At 41.9% G+C, this 21,964-nt stretch overlaps 1 protein-coding gene across 3 annotated transcripts in view; it reads left to right on the top strand.

Annotated features, from left to right (window-relative positions):
* nlgn4xa (neuroligin 4 X-linked a) overlaps nt 1-21,964 on the top strand; it is a 96,691-nt gene that overhangs the window by 33,836 nt on the left and 40,891 nt on the right. For all 3 annotated transcript variants that reach the window (XM_037762250.1, XM_037762252.1, XM_037762251.1), the window contains one exon: nt 7,811-7,963. In XM_037762250.1, coding sequence (XP_037618178.1) covers nt 7,811-7,963 — 153 coding nt within the window. The remainder of the gene's footprint in view (nt 1-7,810; nt 7,964-21,964) is intronic.

The following is a 21,964-nucleotide window of genomic DNA, read 5'->3' as shown; positions in this document are numbered from 1 at the left end:
CTACTCAAATAAAATGAAATAGAGCATTTGTTGGGGACTATTTTCAGTGGCGGATTAATCCACATCTGGTGCGCTTACTTGGCTTATACTGAAAAGTATAAAGTAAAGATTTAAAATCATATACTTCCTGCTTTAATTTCAAAATAAAAGCCCTCAAGCGTTTTTTCTGTGGACAGAATTCCTTCATTTGTTAACACAAGGCTTTTATTCTGAACTATTTACAGGACAGTGTTGTAGAACATGCAGTGACTTGGAGAGCTCGATGAATGAATATAGTGCAGGGTTTTAATTGTGGACTATTACTATTATTTACAAATTACCAAACATTTCTGAACCTTTCCCTGTCTAAAATGAATATAAATGGCATTTATAATGTAATGAAATGGCCATCATGAAAGGCAAATTCTATGTGGAAAGAAAGAGCTGGCAGCAGCAGCAGAAATGCTGCAGAAACGCTGCAGAAACACTGTAGAAACACAGAAGAAACGCAACAGAAACGCAGCAGAAACGCAGCACAAACTTAGCAGATACATAGCAGAAACGCAGCAGAAACTGAATTTGGTGAAAGTGCCCCTTTAACCCTAGAGGTTGTTGGCTTGTTGCCTGGCTCCTCCTGTCCTCTTCCTGTTAAGGACATGTCCTCCAAGACACTGAACCCCAGAATGCCCCCGGTGTATGTGTATGAGATAAAAAAAAAAATGTATGTCACTTTGGTTTAATTGTGTAAATGGAATGATACACTAATGTTTAAAAATTCTCCTCAGAGACTTCCTTATGTGAGCCAAATGTTCCTCTTCACATGAGAGCGTTCCCCAAATTGGTTTCATGAAGTGATACCTCTTATTTTCTTCTTAAGGAAACTGTAATTTATTTAGTCTTGCTCCGTAGCAACGATCTTCTAAAAGCTTGCATTTCCTCTGAGGTTTCATCACGCAGCCGAGGAAACACCATCATATATTGGGTTTGCACCTAACAGATGTATAGTTTACATCCACTTAGAAGGGCCGGATCTTTGGGAGACGGTGATGCGTTGTTAAAATAGATTAAAAGCACAACATCTGCCCACAGCTGCTGTGGAGAAAAGACAATATCCACTTTGGAATCGCAGGAGGAAACTCAATGCCTTTGATTATGTAGCAGACGTGTTCCTACTCAGACATGACTCAGGTAACGGAGATAAAGATAGAAGCAAAGGAACAGTATGAACCTTTCATGTTCTGCTGAATCTACAGGGAAAAAGGCAAACACTTGTAAAATAAGATTTCTATATGGTGAGAGGTCTGGATAAAGAGCGTCTTCAGGCACCACTTGGCTTGACTGTGTTTTCAGGGGAGCACGCAGGATCGATGCACTCTGACTGTTTGAACATCTGCAGTGGCAATGAATTACTCCTGTGGATCCCCTGTGGTTCCTGCTATACCTCAGCGGCGGCTGCTGCTGCAGAGAAACCTCGCAGCACTGCAGACAACCTCAGACCTTATGTGCTCGACTCTCCCACAGCACTTCTTCTGAAAGTTTGCTCTTTACTGTTAGATGAGCTTTTGTTAGAAGTGCTTGTCTTAAAGGGGACGTATCTTTTTCACTTTCTGGTTCATACTTGTGTTTTAGGTGTCTACTAGAACATGTTCACATGCTTTAATGTACAAAAAACACATAATTTTTTTGTCAACTTCACAGAGGTTAGCGGCATTTCTACTGGTGACTGTACAGTTGTGACATCACAACATTACAGAAGTCCTGACAGGTCATTTAAAGGCTTGGTTTGTGAATACGGGCTGTGCACATTTCTCTATGCATTAAGCATTTTAATACTTGCACAATATTTATAGCACCCACTTTATAATAAAACAAGACAAGGGAATCTCTCTTTCTACAATATGGGAACTTTAAGTGTACTATGTCTATCAAATGCACCCTCAATTATAATTATGTCGAGGGCATCATTAGAACTGCTTTTGAGATTTCATTGTAATTACATTCCTCCTTTTGACCTTGCTGAAAGAACATTGTGAGATCAAATCACAGGGAGTGTATCTTAAATCTGATAAATGGCCATAGGCTACATGATATAACATACACTGATCAGCCATAACATTAAGACCACTGACAAGTGAAGTGAATAACATTGATTATCTCGTTACAATGGCACCTGGCAGTTGGGGAGGATATATTAGACACCAAGTGAACATTTTGAACTTTGTGTTGGAAGCAGAAAAAAATGGGCCAGCGTAAGGATGCGAGCGACTTTGACGAGGGCCAAATAGTGCTGGCTAGATGACTGGGTCAGAGCATCTCCAGAACCGTAGCTCTTGTTGAATGTTCCCGGTCTGCAGTGGTCAGGACCTACCAAAAGTGGTTCAAGTGTAACAGGGGTGCCTTTAGGACCCTGGGAAGTGAGGTAAGATTATTTAGGGACACCGGTAGTGAGCGCTCTCTCTCTCTCTACTACCGATCCTGCCGACACCGCCAATTATTATACGGGTCAGGGCTGTTTTGGCGGCAAAAGGGGGGACCTACTCAATATTAGGCAGGTGGTCATAATGTTATGGCAGAAATGGTGTATATCCATTGTATAGCTGTCATTTTATTGGTAATAATACGGTCCAAGTTGGACGTTCTGCAGAGATCCCTTACACTATTCATATTGTAAATGCGGCACTATATACTTAAGAATGCTTATAAGGTATGCACATATTGAACACATACCTCAAATACACATTTTGTATGTCACATATACTGTAGTATATTATGCAATATGGACAGTATTTTAAATGCATTTACAGTATGCTACATACTAGCAAATACAGTTTATAATCTATGTTTATAAATGGCCATATTTGTGATTTTACTGTTTTCTGTGGTTGTTTCGCTGTTCCTGACAGGTTTGTGTTTGGCCAAATAATGACTTTGTGTGACGGTGGAGAAAGTAGGCTGTCAGTAGACGTGTATCGAACAGGAAGTAGGTTGCTGAGGTGATGGCAGCAATAGTGGTGACACAGGGGGGGGACACACTTTACATCGCCTCCATTAACCGCCATTTGTATTCGTCCAGCTAACAGTAGGAAACGCTGAAAGCTATGGAAAAATTCAGATAGACCCCCTCGAACAAGCTCAATAGCATCCTCCTTCCTCCCACCCTCCACCCCCCCGCCCATATAAAGATGAGTAATGTGTGCGACGCCGCGCAGCCAGCGGAGGAATATATTATCCCCCCGGCCCGGGTGGCAGTGATGAATGTCCGGGACGAACTCGCTGCACAGTCACCCAGGCGGCACCGCGGGGCCCCTGAGAGAGAGACCGCGGAGTGAGAGACACGCGAAAAGAGGGACAGACAGAAGAGCACTCGGAGCAGTTTGATTTCTTCAGTTTTAAGTGCACTCCACGCTGACAGGATTGGGACACGGTGCCCCGAGACCACCCTCTCCTTTCCCCGGCCATAAAGCACGACTCCATCTCTCTGTTTGATCAAAGTACCCCCCCCTCCTCTCTCTCACTCCTGACTTCTGACTCCATCGCTGCACTACACCAAAAGAGATGGGTAGTAACAGTCAATTTGCCTGTTTGTTTGATGGAGAGCCAGCCGAATAGTTTTGTCTGAGCCCACAGAGGCCTGCAGCGACCATCAGATGTGTATCAGTTAGAGACTATGACAACTTAATGGCGGCGCTCTTGTTTTATGTGCATCTGCCTCTTCAAGGTTGTTTCCCACCCACCCACGCCGTTCCACCGGGCCTCTTCTAATGTGGAAACCGAATGACAAACAGGAATTTATTGACACCGGCCAGGACTCTGTAATTAGCAGGCTTGTGTTTAACCGGAGTGAATCTGCACGGGGGTCGGTCCGGGATGCCGACCCCAGCTCCTCCTTCAGGTTCACTGTTTAGAACCCCCCTCCCCCCCCCTGCCTGGCTGCAGGATTAGCAACCCACTCAGATCACAGCGGAGATTAATAACCTGTCACTGTGGGTTGTTTTCCACTCTTTGCCTCACTGTTTTCTTTTGCGGAGGAGGAGAATGATACACTCCTCCTGCCCTGCTTGCCTTCTCCCGGCTCTGTTGCTTTCTGCTTACCGAGGTGCGGCGTATATACACAGTAGCTTTCCTGTTGCACACCGTCGTGCATCTCCACAGCCCATGGCAACTGAGGAGAGAAAAGCAATGATTGGTGTGGGCAGCAGGCATCCTCTCTTTAAAACTGCACACGGCACACACATCCCGCTCTAGAATTTAGTGGCAGGCTCGTTTTTTAAATGGCAGTGGTGACTTCAATTAACATTGATGTTCCTGTGCACACACTAAATGTCCTGATAAAAGCAGGTGTTCCAAGGTCACCGTGAGATAAATAAAGTCAAACAGGGTAAAAAAAGCATTGTGGAGAGATGGAATTACCCGTACTATAACAGCTCACATAGTACATTCAGTACAATGTACATTTCCACAGCAGACATGTCATACACATGTCTCTTTTTGTTTTGAGCACGGTTAAGCTACTTTCTATGAAGGTCAACACTTACTGCACTGACGTTTATCCCCAAAGAAAAGCAATGAACTGGTCAATCAATTCATGTGTTATTCGCATAATGGTGGTTAAAAAACACTGGACTTTCGCCCAGAAGACCGACCTTTGTATCCCACATGAAACCAGAAGTCAACGTTGATTTACGGTATTTGTTAAGTTACATACTTAAAGGTAGGGTCGACGATGTTGGAAAGCTAGCATCATTTGAAAGTAGCATCGCCTCAGGAGCTCCGTCTTAACCGGAGAGAGGACCTCAACTCAACAACGCTACCTCATGAAAAGTAACAGTGCTACAGTTGGCTGCGTTTTCTCTTCCATTCTCCAGTGAACTTACGACGGCGCGCTTTGAGTTCAGGCTGGTGCACGCCAAGGGTAGAGTACGAGCAGGGGAGGCAGGGAGGCATCTGATTGGTTCTTTCCAAGCGGACCGCGAGGCAGTGATTGGTAGACATTTTTACAGGATCACAGCAGCTACAGATGACGACATTTTTCCGGTCCTTTTTCAGAGCTCATCAGTAATGGATCGCTGTCGGGGTGTAAAGACCATTTCAACCAATATAACAAATAGTGTCTACTGGACAACATCGTCAACTCTGCTTTCAAGTAATGCCACTTGCGGAGTTATTTTAAGCCAAAGTGAAGACGGAAGTTTATTTTGAAAAGACCGTATGCACGCAACGAGCAGAAACTGATGTGTGTTTGCTGGACATTCGTAGGAAAACGAACAAAAAAAGGGTTATACATTTTTCGCAAGATATCATACATTAATGATGTTAGAAACACACAGCAGCAGAGTGATGAGTGTTGCACGACTTGTACTAAATTAGTTTGCATTAACAGCAGATCAGATTGAACCCCTGTCTCTAATAGAAGCCTGTTTCAAATACAGTGCTCTGCAGCCGAGGTAAACAGAGACCACTTTCTGAACACAATATCGTGGCTTTAAATCTCTCACACTTGCAGCGCACAAGCTGGCCAGCCCCCCCTTCTCAATCTGACATTTTCCTCAGCAGATGCCCTCATCCCGAATGACATTTGAGAGACTTCCAAGCAGCCTGGTCGGCAGGGCCGGGGATAATGGGTTCATTCTGCTGCTGGTTCCAGGCAAACCAGAGCTTACTGTAGAGCAGCAGATCTGAGACACGCTGGGCCACGTGAGGACAACAGTGATACTTACTTTTTTTGTTCTTGGGTTAAAGGACGTGAAGTGAAAAACAACACTGAGAGCTCCCGATGATGAAGCTGCTGCCGGCTGATTTATTGTGAACCGGACGATTTATCTTCTCCTTCCATCTTCTTTCATGCAAAAGGACCCACTCCTAATTTATAATCACCACCTACACATGTACTAATCACCCAGCTTAATCACAACTGGAGAGCCTCATAAACAAGGCATTTGTCTGGCCTAACAGCATCCCCCTGCACATGACACAAAGAACAAATGAAGCCGGCCGGAGGGGAGACAGATGTAGAGATAGCAGGGGCTGAAGCCATGGAAACTCTCATCAGAGTCTGCTGGAGAACCATATCTCTGACACCATCTATCCCTCTTATATGGTGTAAAATGATCAGTGTTACATTAAGAAAGGTCAAACTATTTTCTGTGTCTGCCGGTTGATTACAGCATCAAGACTGAATGTCGTCCATGTTTCAGTCCAAGCTGTTACTGCTCTTTGTCCAACAGAGAGCACTGACAAGTTTATTTTACACTATAAAAATGTCCTGCTCTGTACTTCACAATTCAAAGAAACTATTCCAAATTTGACTTATCTACCATGTGCAACACGTTTTTGTCACATATCTTAGCTTTTTTTGGTTGCAGTAAATACATGCTTAATGTTGTGAATTAAACAACAACACTTGCTTATAGGCAACAAAACCATTTAGTTCGGAAAAAACAACATGGTTGGGCTTAAAATTACCTCCTTTTTACAGTGAAAATGTGACTGGACGTAAACAAACAGCTGATTGTAACATGAAACGGACACGTACAATGTACCTTAAAGGGAGATTTGTCAAGTATTTAATACTCAGTCCTTGCTCCTTTACTAATCTCATGCATATCTTTATTTCAAGCGCATCATATCAGTATCCATTCTATGCAGATGATTCTCTAATTTACTTCTTTGGTCCTGATATCATGCAGTGTGACGTTATCTGCAAAGCACTTTATTTGTCAAGTATTTAATCATCTTATCAACATTGGAGCGGACAAATATGCTCATTTATGCAAATGTATGTATGTATTTATTATTGGAAATCAATGAACAACACAAAACAATGACAGATATTGTCCAGAAACCCTCACAGGTACTGCGTTTAGCATATGCTCAAATTATAACATGGCAAACTCAACAGCTGTCAGTGTGTCAGTGTGCTGACTTGACTATGACTTGCCCCAAATTGCATGTGATTATCATAAAGTGGGCATGTCTGTAAAGGGGAGACTCGTGGGTACCCATAGAACCCATTGACATTCACATATCTGGAGGTCAGAGGTCAAGCGACCACTTTGAATATGGCAAAATGCAAAAGTTTGGAGAATTATTTAACCTCCTTCGTGAAAAGCTAGTTGGTACCAATGGATTCATTTTTCTAGTTTGATAATATACCAGTATCTTAACTCTAGATTTAAAACAGAGTTTCGCTACAACCTAAAAATTGTGGGCTGACCATAGGGGCATCCAAGCAGGCACCTTTGCTTTGGTTTGTTCGAACATGGGGGCACCAGGGGGATTCATCTCATTTGGTTCACTTATTGGGTCATTTTATTTTGATTCAACAGTGTAGTTTTTTATTTGAATGTGATATTTCCGTGCTTGTTTTTTCTGTACAGTATATAGCAGATGATTATATTCAGTGGTGCAGATTCTGCAGGTTCCCCAAGTTGAATGCAAAATAATTTAAGAATACACTATGGAAGTATAATATCGAGTGAAACACTGAAGGAACTAAAACCAGATTGTGACATTGGGCCACTCTGCATGGGGCCCCTTGATGGTCTGGGGCCCTGGGGTAGTTGTTTTGCACTTACTTTGCTAATCTATGCATGCATCTGTTTTGTACTCCTTCCTTGCTGCTTTCTCTGCATGGGGTTAATGAGGTTTATCTTACTTTATAATGTAATACCAGAGTAAAAGTAGCTCAAAGTTACTTTCCACCACTGACCTCAGATATGTAAAACAAAATGACTGAGCTCTATTGTGACATTGAACGCAGTATGATATTCTTTGACAACGCTTGCTGGATACAAAAGCAACATTTTTACATCTTTGTGTGTCTTCTCTGCAGATATCCACGATGAGAACGGGTTAAAGCCAGTCATGGTTTACATCCACGGAGGCTCCTACATGGAGGGAACCGGCAACATGATCGACGGCAGCATCCTGGCCAGCTACGGGAACGTCATCGTCATCACGATCAACTACCGGCTCGGCGTTCTGGGTGAGTCCACCGGTCTGGGGGCTTTAATTAGTTTGGAGAAGGCTGATTGAGTCAGAAAGTGAGTTATTGATTTAACGAGTGATTTAATGACTCATTGGGTCCCACTGTTTCACCAACTGGCTGGTCTCTGCGTGAGTGGGAAGCTACGGTGGATGATATTTATGTACATGCAGGGAGCTGGACCGAGGAAACCTTCTTCAGCTGTCTCTTTTGAATCGTTGATATCTTCAATTAAACTTTGTCTGAATTTATCATATTCTTATAGAGCAAATCAAGCAGGTTAATCTCCTTCTGTATTTTTGATTGCTTGCGTGTTTCGTGGGGTTTCCTGCCTCCAGCTATCATGCATTATTTCCTCCCCTGGTGCCAATCAGCTGCTAATGGCAGCGTAGGAGTTTGTATTTTTCGGCATTCTTCGCTTTATTCCAAAATTGCTGTATTTAAATGACCCCCAAAGCTCAAGATAAGCCCATGCAAATTAAGTGAAGACTCTGACATTTGTATTCCTTTTCAATTACTTTAATCATTCTGCAGCATCAAACATCCAACAGCCTCAAAAAAATCCCACGCTGGGAAGATTGATCCGTTGTGATCTGAGCCGGCATCTACACCACGGAGCCGTGCATCTTATTTTGTTCCCCTCTGGTAGATGAAAGTAGTTTCTGGCTGAAACCGGGGGTACTTTATCTTGCCTTTGACATAAAGGTTTTGGGTTTCTGTTGCCCAAGAAAATGTCTGAGTCTGAGAGGAGGCTGATGACATCAAACGTTTGGAGGGAAAGAGTTTTGAAATTTCCAGCTGGAGGGAGCAGAGCTGTGGCCATTTTCTGACAGAGCGTCGGTCCTCTTCTGCTCAACTTGCACCATTTTGAAAGGTTTTCTCAGAAAGTATACTTTGTGTGGCCAGAAAACAAACCTGTCTTTCTCTCTTTATAAACAACCTGCAATGCCTTTGGTGAACACAGATTGTGTAAACGGGCAGAGATGCAGTCGAGTTTGATGCTGTGAATTGATGTCTGATGTTGAGCTGTTTAAGAAGCATCTTCCACATGTGTGAAAAGGAAAGAAAGTGTGAGTCCGCACCTACGAGCTTGAAAAGAAACCATTAAGCACGCTTCAGTACTGCAGTCACACTCTTCCCTTCTGCAAGATGGAGGGCTGTATTGGAGGAAGTGGCAGTCAGCTCGACAAAAAAAAATGTCATCATGAGCTGGGAACTCGTTCTCATATTATCCTCTGGCAACATGAATAGCAATGAGTGATTTAGAAACAGGCCTCTACTTTCTCAAATATCTTCTACCGGGCCAGCAGAGCCAATACCAAATGATGCATGAATGACACAGTTATTTGTAAAGCATTTTGGGTGCAATCACAACGCCTCTTGACGTCATTTCACGCCGTGAAGTCTGCACTGACTGCAATGCAAACGCATACGTGTGAATACGCTAAACGCTCAGAGCTAGTGACGTATAATAAAAAAGTGAGCTGGATGGGTCCAACAAACACAGGACTTTCAACCAGGCGGACCCGTGTCTCAAAGTGTTGTTTAGTTATTTTGAAGTTAGTGACGTTTGCAACGTGTTTTTTGGTGCTTATGTTACGTTGTTTACATGCGTATTTTACTTAGTTTACGTACTTAGTTTAATCCCAACCATGATGTTTTTCCTAACTAACTGGTTTTGTTGCCTAAACATAACCGCGACCGTTTCACGGTACCAACGTGGTGTCAAACGCGAAAAGTCCTCATGCTATTTATATCCATGCCCATGAGATCAGGTTGGTTCAGGACATTTATTTCATTTAGAGCTGTCGAGAATAACGTTATAATTAACACAAATTCGTTTAAACCCCACTTATTTCTTTAATGCATTAACGCAATCGATATTCCGGAGGTTGTACCGGGCTCAGTTTTGAAGTTAGAGTGAAGATATTGGTATCATAATAAACTAGACCTAGACCTAAACCTAAGGAATCCATCGTTACCAACCATGTCATACTAGCTCGTTAAATAGCTCGTCGAAGGAGGTTAAATAACGCTCCAAACTTATGCAAAATTTGGGCAGGGAAAAACTGGCATGGATTTTCAAAGGGGTCCCTTGACCTCTGACTTCAAGATATGTGAATGTAAATGGGTTCTATGGGTACCCACAAGTCTCCCCTTTACAGACATGCCCACTTTATGATAACCACATGCAGTTTTGGGGCACCAGGTTATGATTTGAGCATCTATTTTTTATGCTAAATGCAGTACCGGATCAAAGAAGTAAATTAGAGAATCATCTGCATAGAATGGATAATATGATGCACATAAAGGTATGCATGAGATCAGTAAAAGGACTATATATATTTATTTTTTTTATGCTAAATGCAGTACTTTTGAGGGTTTCTGGACAATATCTTTCATTGTTTTGTGTTGTTCATTGATTTCCAATAATAAATATACACATACATTTGCATAAAGCAGCATATCTGCCCACCCCCATGTTGATAAGAGTGTTAAATACTTAACACATCTCCCTTTAAGGTACATTTTGATGGAAAAACAAATTAATTAATTTGCAATTAATTGCACTTCTATGTTCCTATTTCAAGGCAAATGTTCTTGCACCGACTTGTCCTGGTAATAGCTGTGAAGTTGCGTTTGCAGCTTTAAACTGGATGTATCTGTGATGTGGCTCCTGTGCTGTTTGCTTGCGGTTCGTTTGTTGAAGTGAAGCCACAGCACGTCCTTATGCTGATACTCCCGCCGCCGCTTCTCTGCTCTTGCTCTGCTCTGCTCTGCTTACCATTTGTTATAAGGCCGAGCTGTCTGCACCAGTCACTATATTTAGTTGCCTGAGAGCCGGGGGGAAAAGGTGTTCTGGAAAAGTATGCACCTCAGAGAGGAGAAAAGAGATGAAGAGAGAGAGAGAGAGAGAGAGAGAATGCAGATGAGGATACAGATAGAGCCAGGAAGGTGAGTGCAACAGAGAGAGAGAGAGAGAGAGAGAGAGAGAGTGACAATGTAGAAACAGTGATCTTGTTAGGCTGCAGATTTTTATATAAAAACACACCCGTTCCCCCAAATCACAAAGTGTATGTGGCTGTGACAGAAACTAGTGTTCCATCTCCACTAATTGACACGCAGTAGATTCACTGTGTGCTCGTATTAAATCCTCGCGTTGTCGCAGTCGCTGGGGGGAAGCCATCTGTGCACAGAAAGGTGACAAAAACTTAAACCATCGAGCAGCATGGGTCCAAACGGAACCGGACTCATTGGTGTCTTTCTGGTCCCCTTGGTATCATTAAATATAATGCACCGGTGTTGTGCAAACACTGGGGACTGCCCCTTTGATCTTAATTTGGTGGAAACAAGCTTATTAGTTTTTACTAATAATCCCAGTTCATTACAATTTAGCTTATTTCTTTTCATAGTTACCATCGTTTCTTCCAGTCACGACAACATTATACTCACTTTTTTTTTTTCCATAATGTTATTCCATAGGATAGCATTGCAAGAACAAAGGTTTTAACCTTGATAATATATTGGAGAGGTGCTGGTTTACACAAACTACAGTCGTCTGCAGCTCATAAAGGCTGTACCCACCATCGAGGGTCCAGACCTCGATATGTTTTGTGAAATAAGTGCCTAAAAATAACTTGGCTGCGGCAAAGATAAGGAGTACAACGTCAAGATTACTGACTTAATGGGTTAGGGTTAGGGTTAGGTTAAGATAAAGGCGCTGCATCATAACTGGGTGCACCGAGGGGCACGGGCACAAGGGGATTTATGGGTTCAAATATGTTCCTTGATTAAAACCACAGTAAAATGGTTAACATCCCAAGAGAGAAATAAAATAATAATACAAATACAAAAGGTAAAAAGATTAAGATTGAGATAGAAATGAAAAAAAAGTGTTTGAATAGTTTAAAAGGAGTACAGACACAAGCCAGACAGCGGAAGCATCCTATTTTAATAAAAGCACTCCCGATCCCCTGGTTGTAGAGATAAAAGAGAAGTGTATTATTAAAAACTGCTCACCATAAAACCATAAAGTAAAAAAATAATGTATTGATAGAATTTATTATTTAATTATTTTATGTAATTTAAGAGATGACAAGCGTAAAAAGAAATTTATTTGAAATATAGAATTGACGGGATTGATAGGCACAAGCAAAAAACCTACGCACGTATTTAATGTAAGTAAAAGTGCCATAATAATTGCTTAAAATACGAGAACCACAAAACAAGTGCTTTAAAAGATAATACACGCAGGATATAAAAAATACGTATACAAATATAAATATGAATAATATAAAAAAAAGAATTTCATGCATAACAAAATGAGGGTTAATGATAGAAAAGGTGTAAAATACGTGCATAAATAAATCTGTGCCGTCCAAGTCCGTCAATTTGAGTAAAAATTAGATTAGGTTAGATTAGATTATATTACTAACCTGTGATATTTCTCTCCCGTAGATTTGCACTGAATTGATTCTCAAAAATACGACACAAAGGGCGCCCCTTATCACTTCAACACAGAGCACGTCTTTTTAGTTTCCAATTAAAACTGTTAGTTTCAGTTGAGTGAATGGAACCAGCTACCTAATTAAATTAATTCCATCCATTCCAATGGGTAGACTGATGAACTTTCAACAAAAGTTGAAATGCTTTTTCTTTTAATTCAGTTTGTGTAAAGGTGTTGAAGTTTGTGTTAAAATGCAAGATGATCCTAGCGGAGGCCGGTAACATTTACATATAAATATAAACTTACTGTTTTGATTGAAGGGAAGAGATACAGGACAAAAAAACAATCAGAAAACAGGATCCGCACACTGCATTGGTAGCTCCCGGCAATTTTAATGAAGCAACGTTACGATCTAACAGAGATCTTCGTCAGGCGTTGTCAACTCAGCATCACAAACCAGAGCAGGCAATATGTGGACACAGACACATCACTACTCAGGTGCTGGTGATCTGCTTGATTGGAAGAAAAAACATGAGACATGAAAAACTATTATATAGAAAAAGGGCCAGAACAATATTTCTTGCCCACATTTTTGATAATATATGCATGTTCAGACTAGCAATAGGCCAGACATGTATTGATACCTTCAACAGGGAAAACCATTGAACATATATGCGAAGGGGATGATGAGCAGGGACAACAAATCGCTTAGAGAGACAACATTTGTTGACATATCTAATATCTAATAGTTTTCATTTTTAATGTTTTTTCTGGATGATCTGTGGTTTATAATATGTATTTGACTTAATCCCTTATGTGTTGGATTTAATGTGTTTCTATATCAGTTATTTTCTTGTCTCTAGTTGTTCTTGATCTTCTTCATAGAGGCATATTTTGTCCCCTCATTAAAATTGTTGGGAGCTACCTCTGCAGTGTGCGGATCGTGTTTTCTGATCTTTTCTCTTGTGTTTGTTGGACCCATCCACCTCGCCTCCCACCCGCCCGCCCGGTGTGTCTCTTTTCACTCTTTTAAATCTACGTCACCGCACTTTCCCTGAGCACTTTCGCTGAGCGTTAATATCGCCGCGGATGGGTTTACATTAGAGTTAATGGGAAGCTCTTTGCATTGCTAAATGATGTCTTACAGTATGTTCTTTGGTAATTACAGTGGAACCTACAGGCTCAATTTAACAATACAAACATCTAGCGCAATTATAGTATACATATATTATTGTATAGTGTACATTTTGCTTATGGTCATGTACTGTTTTGGACACCAAAATAATGAAGTGGATCTGTAAACTGTGATGGAAGTTTGACTGGAGGTTTTCTCGAACCCGTTCTTTCAGGTCTTAGCAGTAACCAAGTGAAAGGTTCTCACTTGTTTGTGGAATATCCTGAGTCACAGTCAGGTCAATTAGGAAGCCCATGTTTTGCCACAGAACGCCTCTCGGATAAGGACACTTCTGTTCACAGGACGGAGCGAAAGGTCTCCTAAACGCTGTCAAACGGACACAGCGGTCCCGCCCGCGCCTCACACCGTTTCTGGGTGTTCGTGGTTCAAATGATCCAAACACCTCCAGCTGTTGCGTGGAAGGTGCTAACGTGCAACACTGCCCATCGCTGTGAGTGTGTGAACAGTGTGAGCTGGAGCTGAAGCAGAGACATGTTGCGTGAAGGGACGGACGAGCTCCGCGGGGCCGAGCAGCTTCCGATAGTGTCTGTGCCGGCGGGCTGATACGGTGGGGGGGGGGTGAGAAGTCATCAGACACTCATCACCCTGCACCACTTTAACCTCACACACCCTGTTGGACAGCTGTCACAGGCTGTATCGCTTACTCTGTTTCCCTCAGCTCACTTTCCTCGCATTGATTCAGAGGTCCAACCGGACTACTGCACTGCACACATACAGTACAGGGAGCTATGGTTACTTTATCTTCCTGTTTATGTGCAGAATAGTGTAAACCAGCTCATCATCACGGGTTATTTATCACCATATCACTCTGACGATGATGACTAATGGAAGAGCCCAAAGTCAGAAAAACAAGTGTTTCACAGATGAAGATTGGGTCCTGTTCACACTGCTGTATGAGTCAGCAGCAGTGAGACTAAAGAACCAGTTTGGCACCAGAAAGGGTCACTGGGGGCAGGATGATAAGACTTAGACTTAGAAATAAACTATGAATTCAAGTGTTCAAGCGCTAATCATCAAGATTCCTCAAGATCAGTTGGATTTAAAGTAACAGATCATCCAATGGCATATATATGTTAATTAATGTTAAATTGTTAATTAACATATCTGGCAGGTCACAAACATTTTGATACTGAACAAAAACAAAATTACCCATACAACTAAACTGCATTCTCAATTATGTTTCAAGAAGAAACATATTTTTCTTACGGTAACACTTTTAAACCGTTTAACCCTCCTGTTGGCCTCCCGTCGACCATGCAACTTGTATCTTCCCGGGTCAAAATTAACCCGATCTGGTTTGACTGTTTATAAAGCATGCAGTATAAATTATCACCCAATTCTGTGTTACACCTTTTTGGCCAACTTCATTCCAACTTTTACACTTTTTATTGGAATTTAAGGTTGATAAACCTAATTTTGGTGACCTAATTTTTTATTTAAAAAAAGCAGAAATTGTGAATTATTTTGACTATAGTTATCAGAGGAACATAATGTTGATGCATTATCACAGACAAGTAAAAGTATAGTTAGAATATTCTTTTGAAACCATTTCAATTTTTTTTTTAATGGCACTACATCATGACACCTGTGGTCCTCAAAAATGACCCGAGAAGACCACAGATGCTATAACTGAGGATAAAACACCCATAATTCAACGAAAGAAGTGGCCATTAATTGTTTTTGCAAAGACCATAGTATAGGGAACCATCCGTGTTATTTTGGGGCAATTAGATGAGAGAAATCCATATTTATGATATAGTGAATTTTGAAAACGGGTCAAGGTTAAACTACTTTGTTAAGTTTAGGCAAAAAAAAAAAAAAAAAGGCCAAGGATCTAACTTGGTTAGATGTAGTAAAACATCATGGTTTGGCTTAAAATGACTACGTTAGTTATGTTATTAAACTAAATAAGAATAAGTGAACGTTGAACATTTGATTTCACAAGGGAGACAGACAGAGGTCTCCTGGGTGAAAGTCCTGTGTTTGTTGGACCCTTCCACCTTCCACAGTCCATCATTAGAAACGTATTTGTGATGTGTCAAAAACAAACAACAAAACATGTTTCCCTCGAAAACGTAATTCACATTGCAGCCTCAATGTATGGGAACAGCATTTTTAGGAAACAACGCTGACCACAGACATATCCCATATCCCACCAAAATTTCGGCCACTGCAGTAACTGGGAAAACAGTTTATCAATATATAAACATAATTTGTAGAAGACAGGGTTTGTTGGACACGCCGGAGGGCTGCTGGCTTCACATGTCACTACAGCTTCCTCCCTCGTTGGAGCAGTAAAGTGAGACAGTTGTAGTAGCGTGCCTCAAAGCTGCCTTCAAGTCTTTTGGTGCAAGTCCAAGTCACGTCTCAAGTCAACCCAGGACAATACAAAGTCCTCTCAGGTTATGTCAAAACAAGTCTTGTGTCAAGTTGCTTGAGGGGCAAGTCCAAGTCAAGTCTTCATCAGCAGCTCATTTTACAGGTCTGTTATATCTCAGGAGGTTTGCTGCAAACATTATAGAGGAAATAGGAATCCCTTTCAGAGTAAAGCTCTGTTGAGCACTGACTAAAAGAAAGTCTGAGTTATGCTAGGCAATTACTAGAATTAATTGATTGGAAGTGAACCAACTCAACACTATATTCTCTACAATTGGTACCAAATTCAACATACACTCATACAACGGTTCGTATGATATCTTACAATTCCTAATTTTTTCATTTGTTTTCCTACGAATGTCCAGCAACGCGTGCCAATTTCCGCTCAGTCTTTTCTCTGTTTTCATAGGAAAGTCCGGTGTTTCTTGACCTCCTCCCTATGCATCGTTTGTCACTCTTTGTACTTCCCCATCCACAATTACGTGGATTATATACAAATTGATTGGGATATACATGTATTACAAGGCATTACTTTTCATACAGTGTATGAAACCAGCCTGCCAAATTACAGTTATTTCCAGGAAGCATCTTAGAAATGATTTGAATAAAGGGTTTCAGCTCTCTGAACAGAGACCGTTAACATCACACAAACATTTCACTTTAATGCTAACGGTGTTTTTTTTTACGTTGCTGAGACCAAATGTTTTCAATGAAGAGGACAAATAACAAAGTGTGCAAGCTCTCAGCTCCTGTCTTATTAGTTATTCTTTATGGTTATGGTTTCTCTCCAGGATATTGGCAGAGAAAGTGCACACAGAACCATGATGCCTCGCTGGCGAAGCCTCCCAGACAGGGTGGACAGATCACTAATCCTATAGGGCACAAGCATCAACATGACCTTTCAAGGCTAACGCATGACGGACAGCGTGGTATAGCGGCATCGTCCGCAGGGCCAGGGTCTAGGTTTCCCCCTCTTCTCAGCGAGATGGCCACAGGTTGTAGCCCTACCATAGCTGCAGTGGGTCATCTGTGCGTACAGATTTTGGTTCCAACAGCGGGGCGCTGGAGGTGCCAGGATGAGCTCTCTTGGATAACACTGAGTGCCATCTGGCTTCAGGAAGCCGTCACGTGAGCCAGAGTGACGGTGAGCTCCATTTGGCTGCACTGGGATCTGTCAGAGGCACATGGCACTCTCCATTTTCCTCTCCTCCTAAACCCCCCCACTGCCCATTGTGGCCAGACGGGAGATGACTGGTAACGGTTGCCTGATGGAGATGTGCCACTGATTTGTTCTCTATTTGCTACAAAACCTGTGGGAGAGAAAAGAAAACGCAGCTCTCTCTCAGTATATCAGAGGCCCTTTAGACCAGAGGGAGATTTTACTCGTCATTAAATCACGTTTAATGGAACATAATGTTGTGAATCAAGCAGTTGGCCTGGAAAGTATTCAACCTTCGACAGATTTGTGGAGCCAATACAAATAGTGCTCCGTTATTTTTGAAGCTCCTGATAGGTATTTAAAAAATGTTCACTATGTTTCTTTTTATTTGTATTATTAGGGCCCGAGCACCGACAACGTCGGGCCAGCGAAGGCCCTATTGAAACTGTAGGAATTCTTTTTTTCTTTCTCCCAAATGAATCGCCTTTTTGATGACCTTAACATGCTCAAAAAGTTGTTAAGACCCGGGGAAAAATTAGATTTTTTAAGGATCTTGGGCTTGGGTGCTGTAAAATGGCTCGCTAGCGCCCCCTAGAAAGTTGGAAAAATTGAGCCCCTGACTCCGGTTTCACCTACATGTATGACATTTGGCAGGCAGATGTAACATGTGGAGACGCACAAAAAAGCCTCTTGGAGGTATGCCCAAAACTCAACAGGAAGTCAGCCATTTTTAATTAAATGTGCGATTTTCGCCCATTTTAGCATTTTATAGGGCGCTTACTTTAACACACTCCACCTCCAGATTTTATCAGATTGACATGAAATTTGGTAGGGACCATCTTAAGACCTTAAGGATGAAAGGTTATTCAAATGGTGAGTTTTCACTGAACGACCTGACCGTGGCGTTGCAGCCATTTTGAGCCATTCGCCATGAAACAGGAAGTTGTTGTAACTCCACTGTACATAGTCCGATCTGCCCCAAATTTCTCAGGCATGATAAGGGTCCAGTCCTGAGGACATTTACATGTCAATATACACCAAGACATTAGCCACACCCCCTTTCATAACTCATGAACCGTTTGTTGTAGAGTCTTGTGGCGGGCGTCATTGCGCTCATCGGAGTTCCGGTTTCATTGTGCCTGGCCGCGTCAATCAGCGTCCCGCCAGTACCCCCAACGTGCGTGAAGGTGCAAGGGCCCGTTCATCGCTGCTCCCAGCTTTAATTTGTATTGTACTTGTAGCTGATGGGACCTGCAGATCTGTTGCTAATTGGAAGGGTGTGCATGACCAGGGGAAATAATGTGAAGTGAAGAGACTTTTTTCACAGCAGACATTTTGACTTGTCAAACACAGGTGTCCCTCGTAACATTTTTAATTGCCGCTTTGCTCTGGAGTATCCGCTGGAACGGAGCCACCCTCAGCGTTAATGAGTTTCACCTGTTTCACCTTTCCTCAATGACAAGTCAACATGTCTGCTGTGAAGAAGGATGCTCTGAGGCTAGCGAGACTATAGTATGATTCAGGATACTTAAATCTCCCGGGATCACAATTCACCCGTATTTCTCCCGATTTATGGCAAATTTTCACACCGTTTTTTCCTTTTTCGTTATCTCAACATATTTCTGGCACTGTGCAGCATGTATAAGCACTACTGAACCGGCGAATTATGCAGTTTTCTTTCATGAGAATTAAAAGTAAAATTAAAAAATAGGCCTATTTAACATAAAAAAATGCTTTTTATTTTGTTATTTTCATTCTTTAAAAGTCACCAGAATTCAGGAAACAAAGTATCTGAAATATTTCTGGTGGAGGACCCCCACAGCCCACGCCTTGGTTTTGAAATCCTCCCTATTTTTGTAAGTATGTGACTCAGTACAACATGGAGTGGCATCTTTCGGCTTCCAAAGGGAGGCATGACACTCGTTCTGAGTCGTCATCAGTCTGAATTAGAGCGTCCATCTGTGTGTCTCCATGGACGTGAGGGAATTAGGGATGTGACGGTGATGGAAATTCACACATTCACTTTCAGTTCGTAGCGTCCCACTATGTATTGATAACACGGCGCTGATATGCCATAATGAACTAAACAGGTTTTATATCTGGGAGAAAAAAAAAAAGCAAAACAACGATGCGGGCTGAGTTTTAGAGTGTATTTTACCACAGAACAAAGAGTGTGGACTTCCTCCTTCATTTCTCAGAGTGGATTCACATTAGAAAGGGATCGATTCAAGGCCAGGATTGAGAGGAGGAATGATTACACCCACCCACAACTCTTTGGATGTACATACTGTATTAGTCTTTTAATGGTCTTTATGTCTATTTAGCAACGACAATGCACCATACATACAGTATATCCTACCTGCTCATGTATCATCTGTGGTCCCTGGGCAGGTTACACAGATACAAGTTGACACAATTAAACAAAAATGAATAGAAGAACAAGAATAGAGAGCAGCAATCCCACGACTATTAACAACAGACAGTTCATCAGTACAAGACATTTCCAACCAGACACTCAGTGTCTCAATGACCGCAGACCTGATTGTCCTTCAGACATGTTTTCAGACACAATTGAAAATGTTTAAAAGAACTCTGATACTCTGAAATGTGTCGACCAAAAACTGAACAAAGCAGTCGCCCCCTAGTAGAAGCTCCTGTTAACCTTCAGCTCTACATTTAAAGAGGTTGTGGTGTTATATTGATAGAAATGAATGGCTGCCTGGAATTAATCTCAAAAAGTGATGGTATCATTTGTAAAAGAAAAAGATGAAAGTCATCCTGAGCATCATGTTTTTACAACACATTCAGCCTTTAAGGCCCGTCAGAGTGATGGAGAACGCGATACGCTGCCGCCGCTGTGACACTGACACTGACGAGTTGAATAAAAAGTTACTTTCCTGTGGTATTGCTTTACGGCACAGTAAACCATTTGCTTGGAATGAGTCAGTGACCCTGAGAGGGTGAAACCTCTCCCAGATAAGACCGATGGGATGAAGCTCTGAGAGAGAGGCTGTCAAACTGCTGTGTACCAATCAACCTGGACTCTCTCTTATAACCTCGGAGATTATTAATGAAATGAAACCAGTTCATAGGCCAAGAAAAACAATTAAAAACTGATCATTTATGACTCTGTCAATTAGAGCGAGCTTATGTAACTTTTGCTGGTCGATGGCCAGAGGCCAGACAATAACAATTATGGGACATAGTAAATGCTTAATGTAGTATAATAGTAGTACATGTAAAGTCAAGACAGTAAACTGACTCATTAATCAATATTAACATTAACTAACAATAGCCACCCTAACCTACTGCTCGTACCAGACCTAGCAAAAAAAAACCTGAGTGAACCATTCTACATCATTTACATCAGAAGTGGTGAACATCATCTGAAAGCTGGGAACTTGAAGATTAATTTGAGATGCCGAATGTGAAAAGTTGTTCTAGTTATTAATGAGAAATACAAATGAATTAAAGTGGCTATATGTAAGAATCAGAAATTGCTTGATAACAGTGACACCTGTGGTCATTAAGTAAATGACAGTCAGCGTCCTGTTGCTCACGCTAGTGCTCTAGATGCGAACGAGCATTGGCCTAAACAGTGAGGCGACACACATGGGACATGAGCGGACATAACCGAACATTAGTTATGGTTGCACGCCGTTAGCCCTGAAGCGGAGCTGAAGAAAGTACACACAAGCGCGCATGACGTCACAATCGGTGGATTTTCCTCGGAAAAAAATGGCCCGCATTCTTCACATTGAAAGCCGTCTAGAGGCTGAGAGAGGAAATCCAGAAAACTTCGGGAGGTTTAATTTTTTTTATTTTTATTTTTTACAATCTGTTCACACATTGGCAATAAAAAACAAGTTAAAATAATTTATAAAAAAAACTTACATACAGTCCCTTTAATAAATTAATTAATTAATTAAAATTCTAAAAGTGTATAAGGGTTTAGAACATGATGCTATAAGTATATGATGGTCATCCCCATGCTCTATAATGTCTCATAAGTTGTTGCAGCAATTTTATTTTAAAATTGCTGCAACAACAATTTTTTCCTGTCGCTCCCTACTGGTGACAGGAAATAGTTGTATACTGCCACCGACCTTCATAGAAGTGCCTTTTAAGGATGCCCTACATGTTCTCAACAGGTCATTTCCAGGACCATGCGCTCCACGCAGAAAAATACCCTCTAACTGTAGAGTGTCCGACTTTCATGGAAATGCACGACAACGGGTATCCCCGACGTGCGCATAGGGGCGAGGGCCCGTTCAATGCTGCTTGCAGCTGTAATCAATATATTGATTTCCATGTGAAGTTAGTACAAACAACAAATCTTTAGCACCGAGTCTTTGCTGCATCTATCTCTGTATAACAGCAACTCCACTTTAATTATAAACTTTTATTGCATATTCACGCTTTGTCCTCACCTGCCCTCCATTATCCCTGTTATTCTTCTCCTTTTCTGTCACTCTGCGTCATTCTGTTCTATTCTAGTTGTGTTAGTGGCCTCTGTAGTTGCCAGAGGGCAGGTACTCAGCCTCCCAGCAGCCTCCTCTTCCTCCTCCTTCATGACTCCTCCGTCTCTGCAAGGACAGCTGTGGCTGCGAGGAGGTCATTACCACTCCAAAATCCCCCCATCCCCCCCACCACTCCCTCTGGCGGCGGAGTGACGACAGCACGTGGGGGAGCGAGAGGGAAACGCGCCGTCGCCGTAGAGGTCTCACGACAGTCGTCGGGCGGCTGATATCCACTCCGGATCCTGAGTCAGACGATGAGGTGATGCCTTCTGACATGACACAGAAAGGCAGAAGGCTGCAGCTG

Source organism: Sebastes umbrosus, chromosome 24 (genome assembly GCF_015220745.1).
Source record: "Sebastes umbrosus isolate fSebUmb1 chromosome 24, fSebUmb1.pri, whole genome shotgun sequence".
Taxonomy (NCBI): Eukaryota; Metazoa; Chordata; class Actinopteri; order Perciformes; family Sebastidae; genus Sebastes; species Sebastes umbrosus.
The sequence above is the reverse complement of the archived record's forward strand: the minus strand, read 5'-3'. Positions and strand labels throughout refer to the sequence as shown.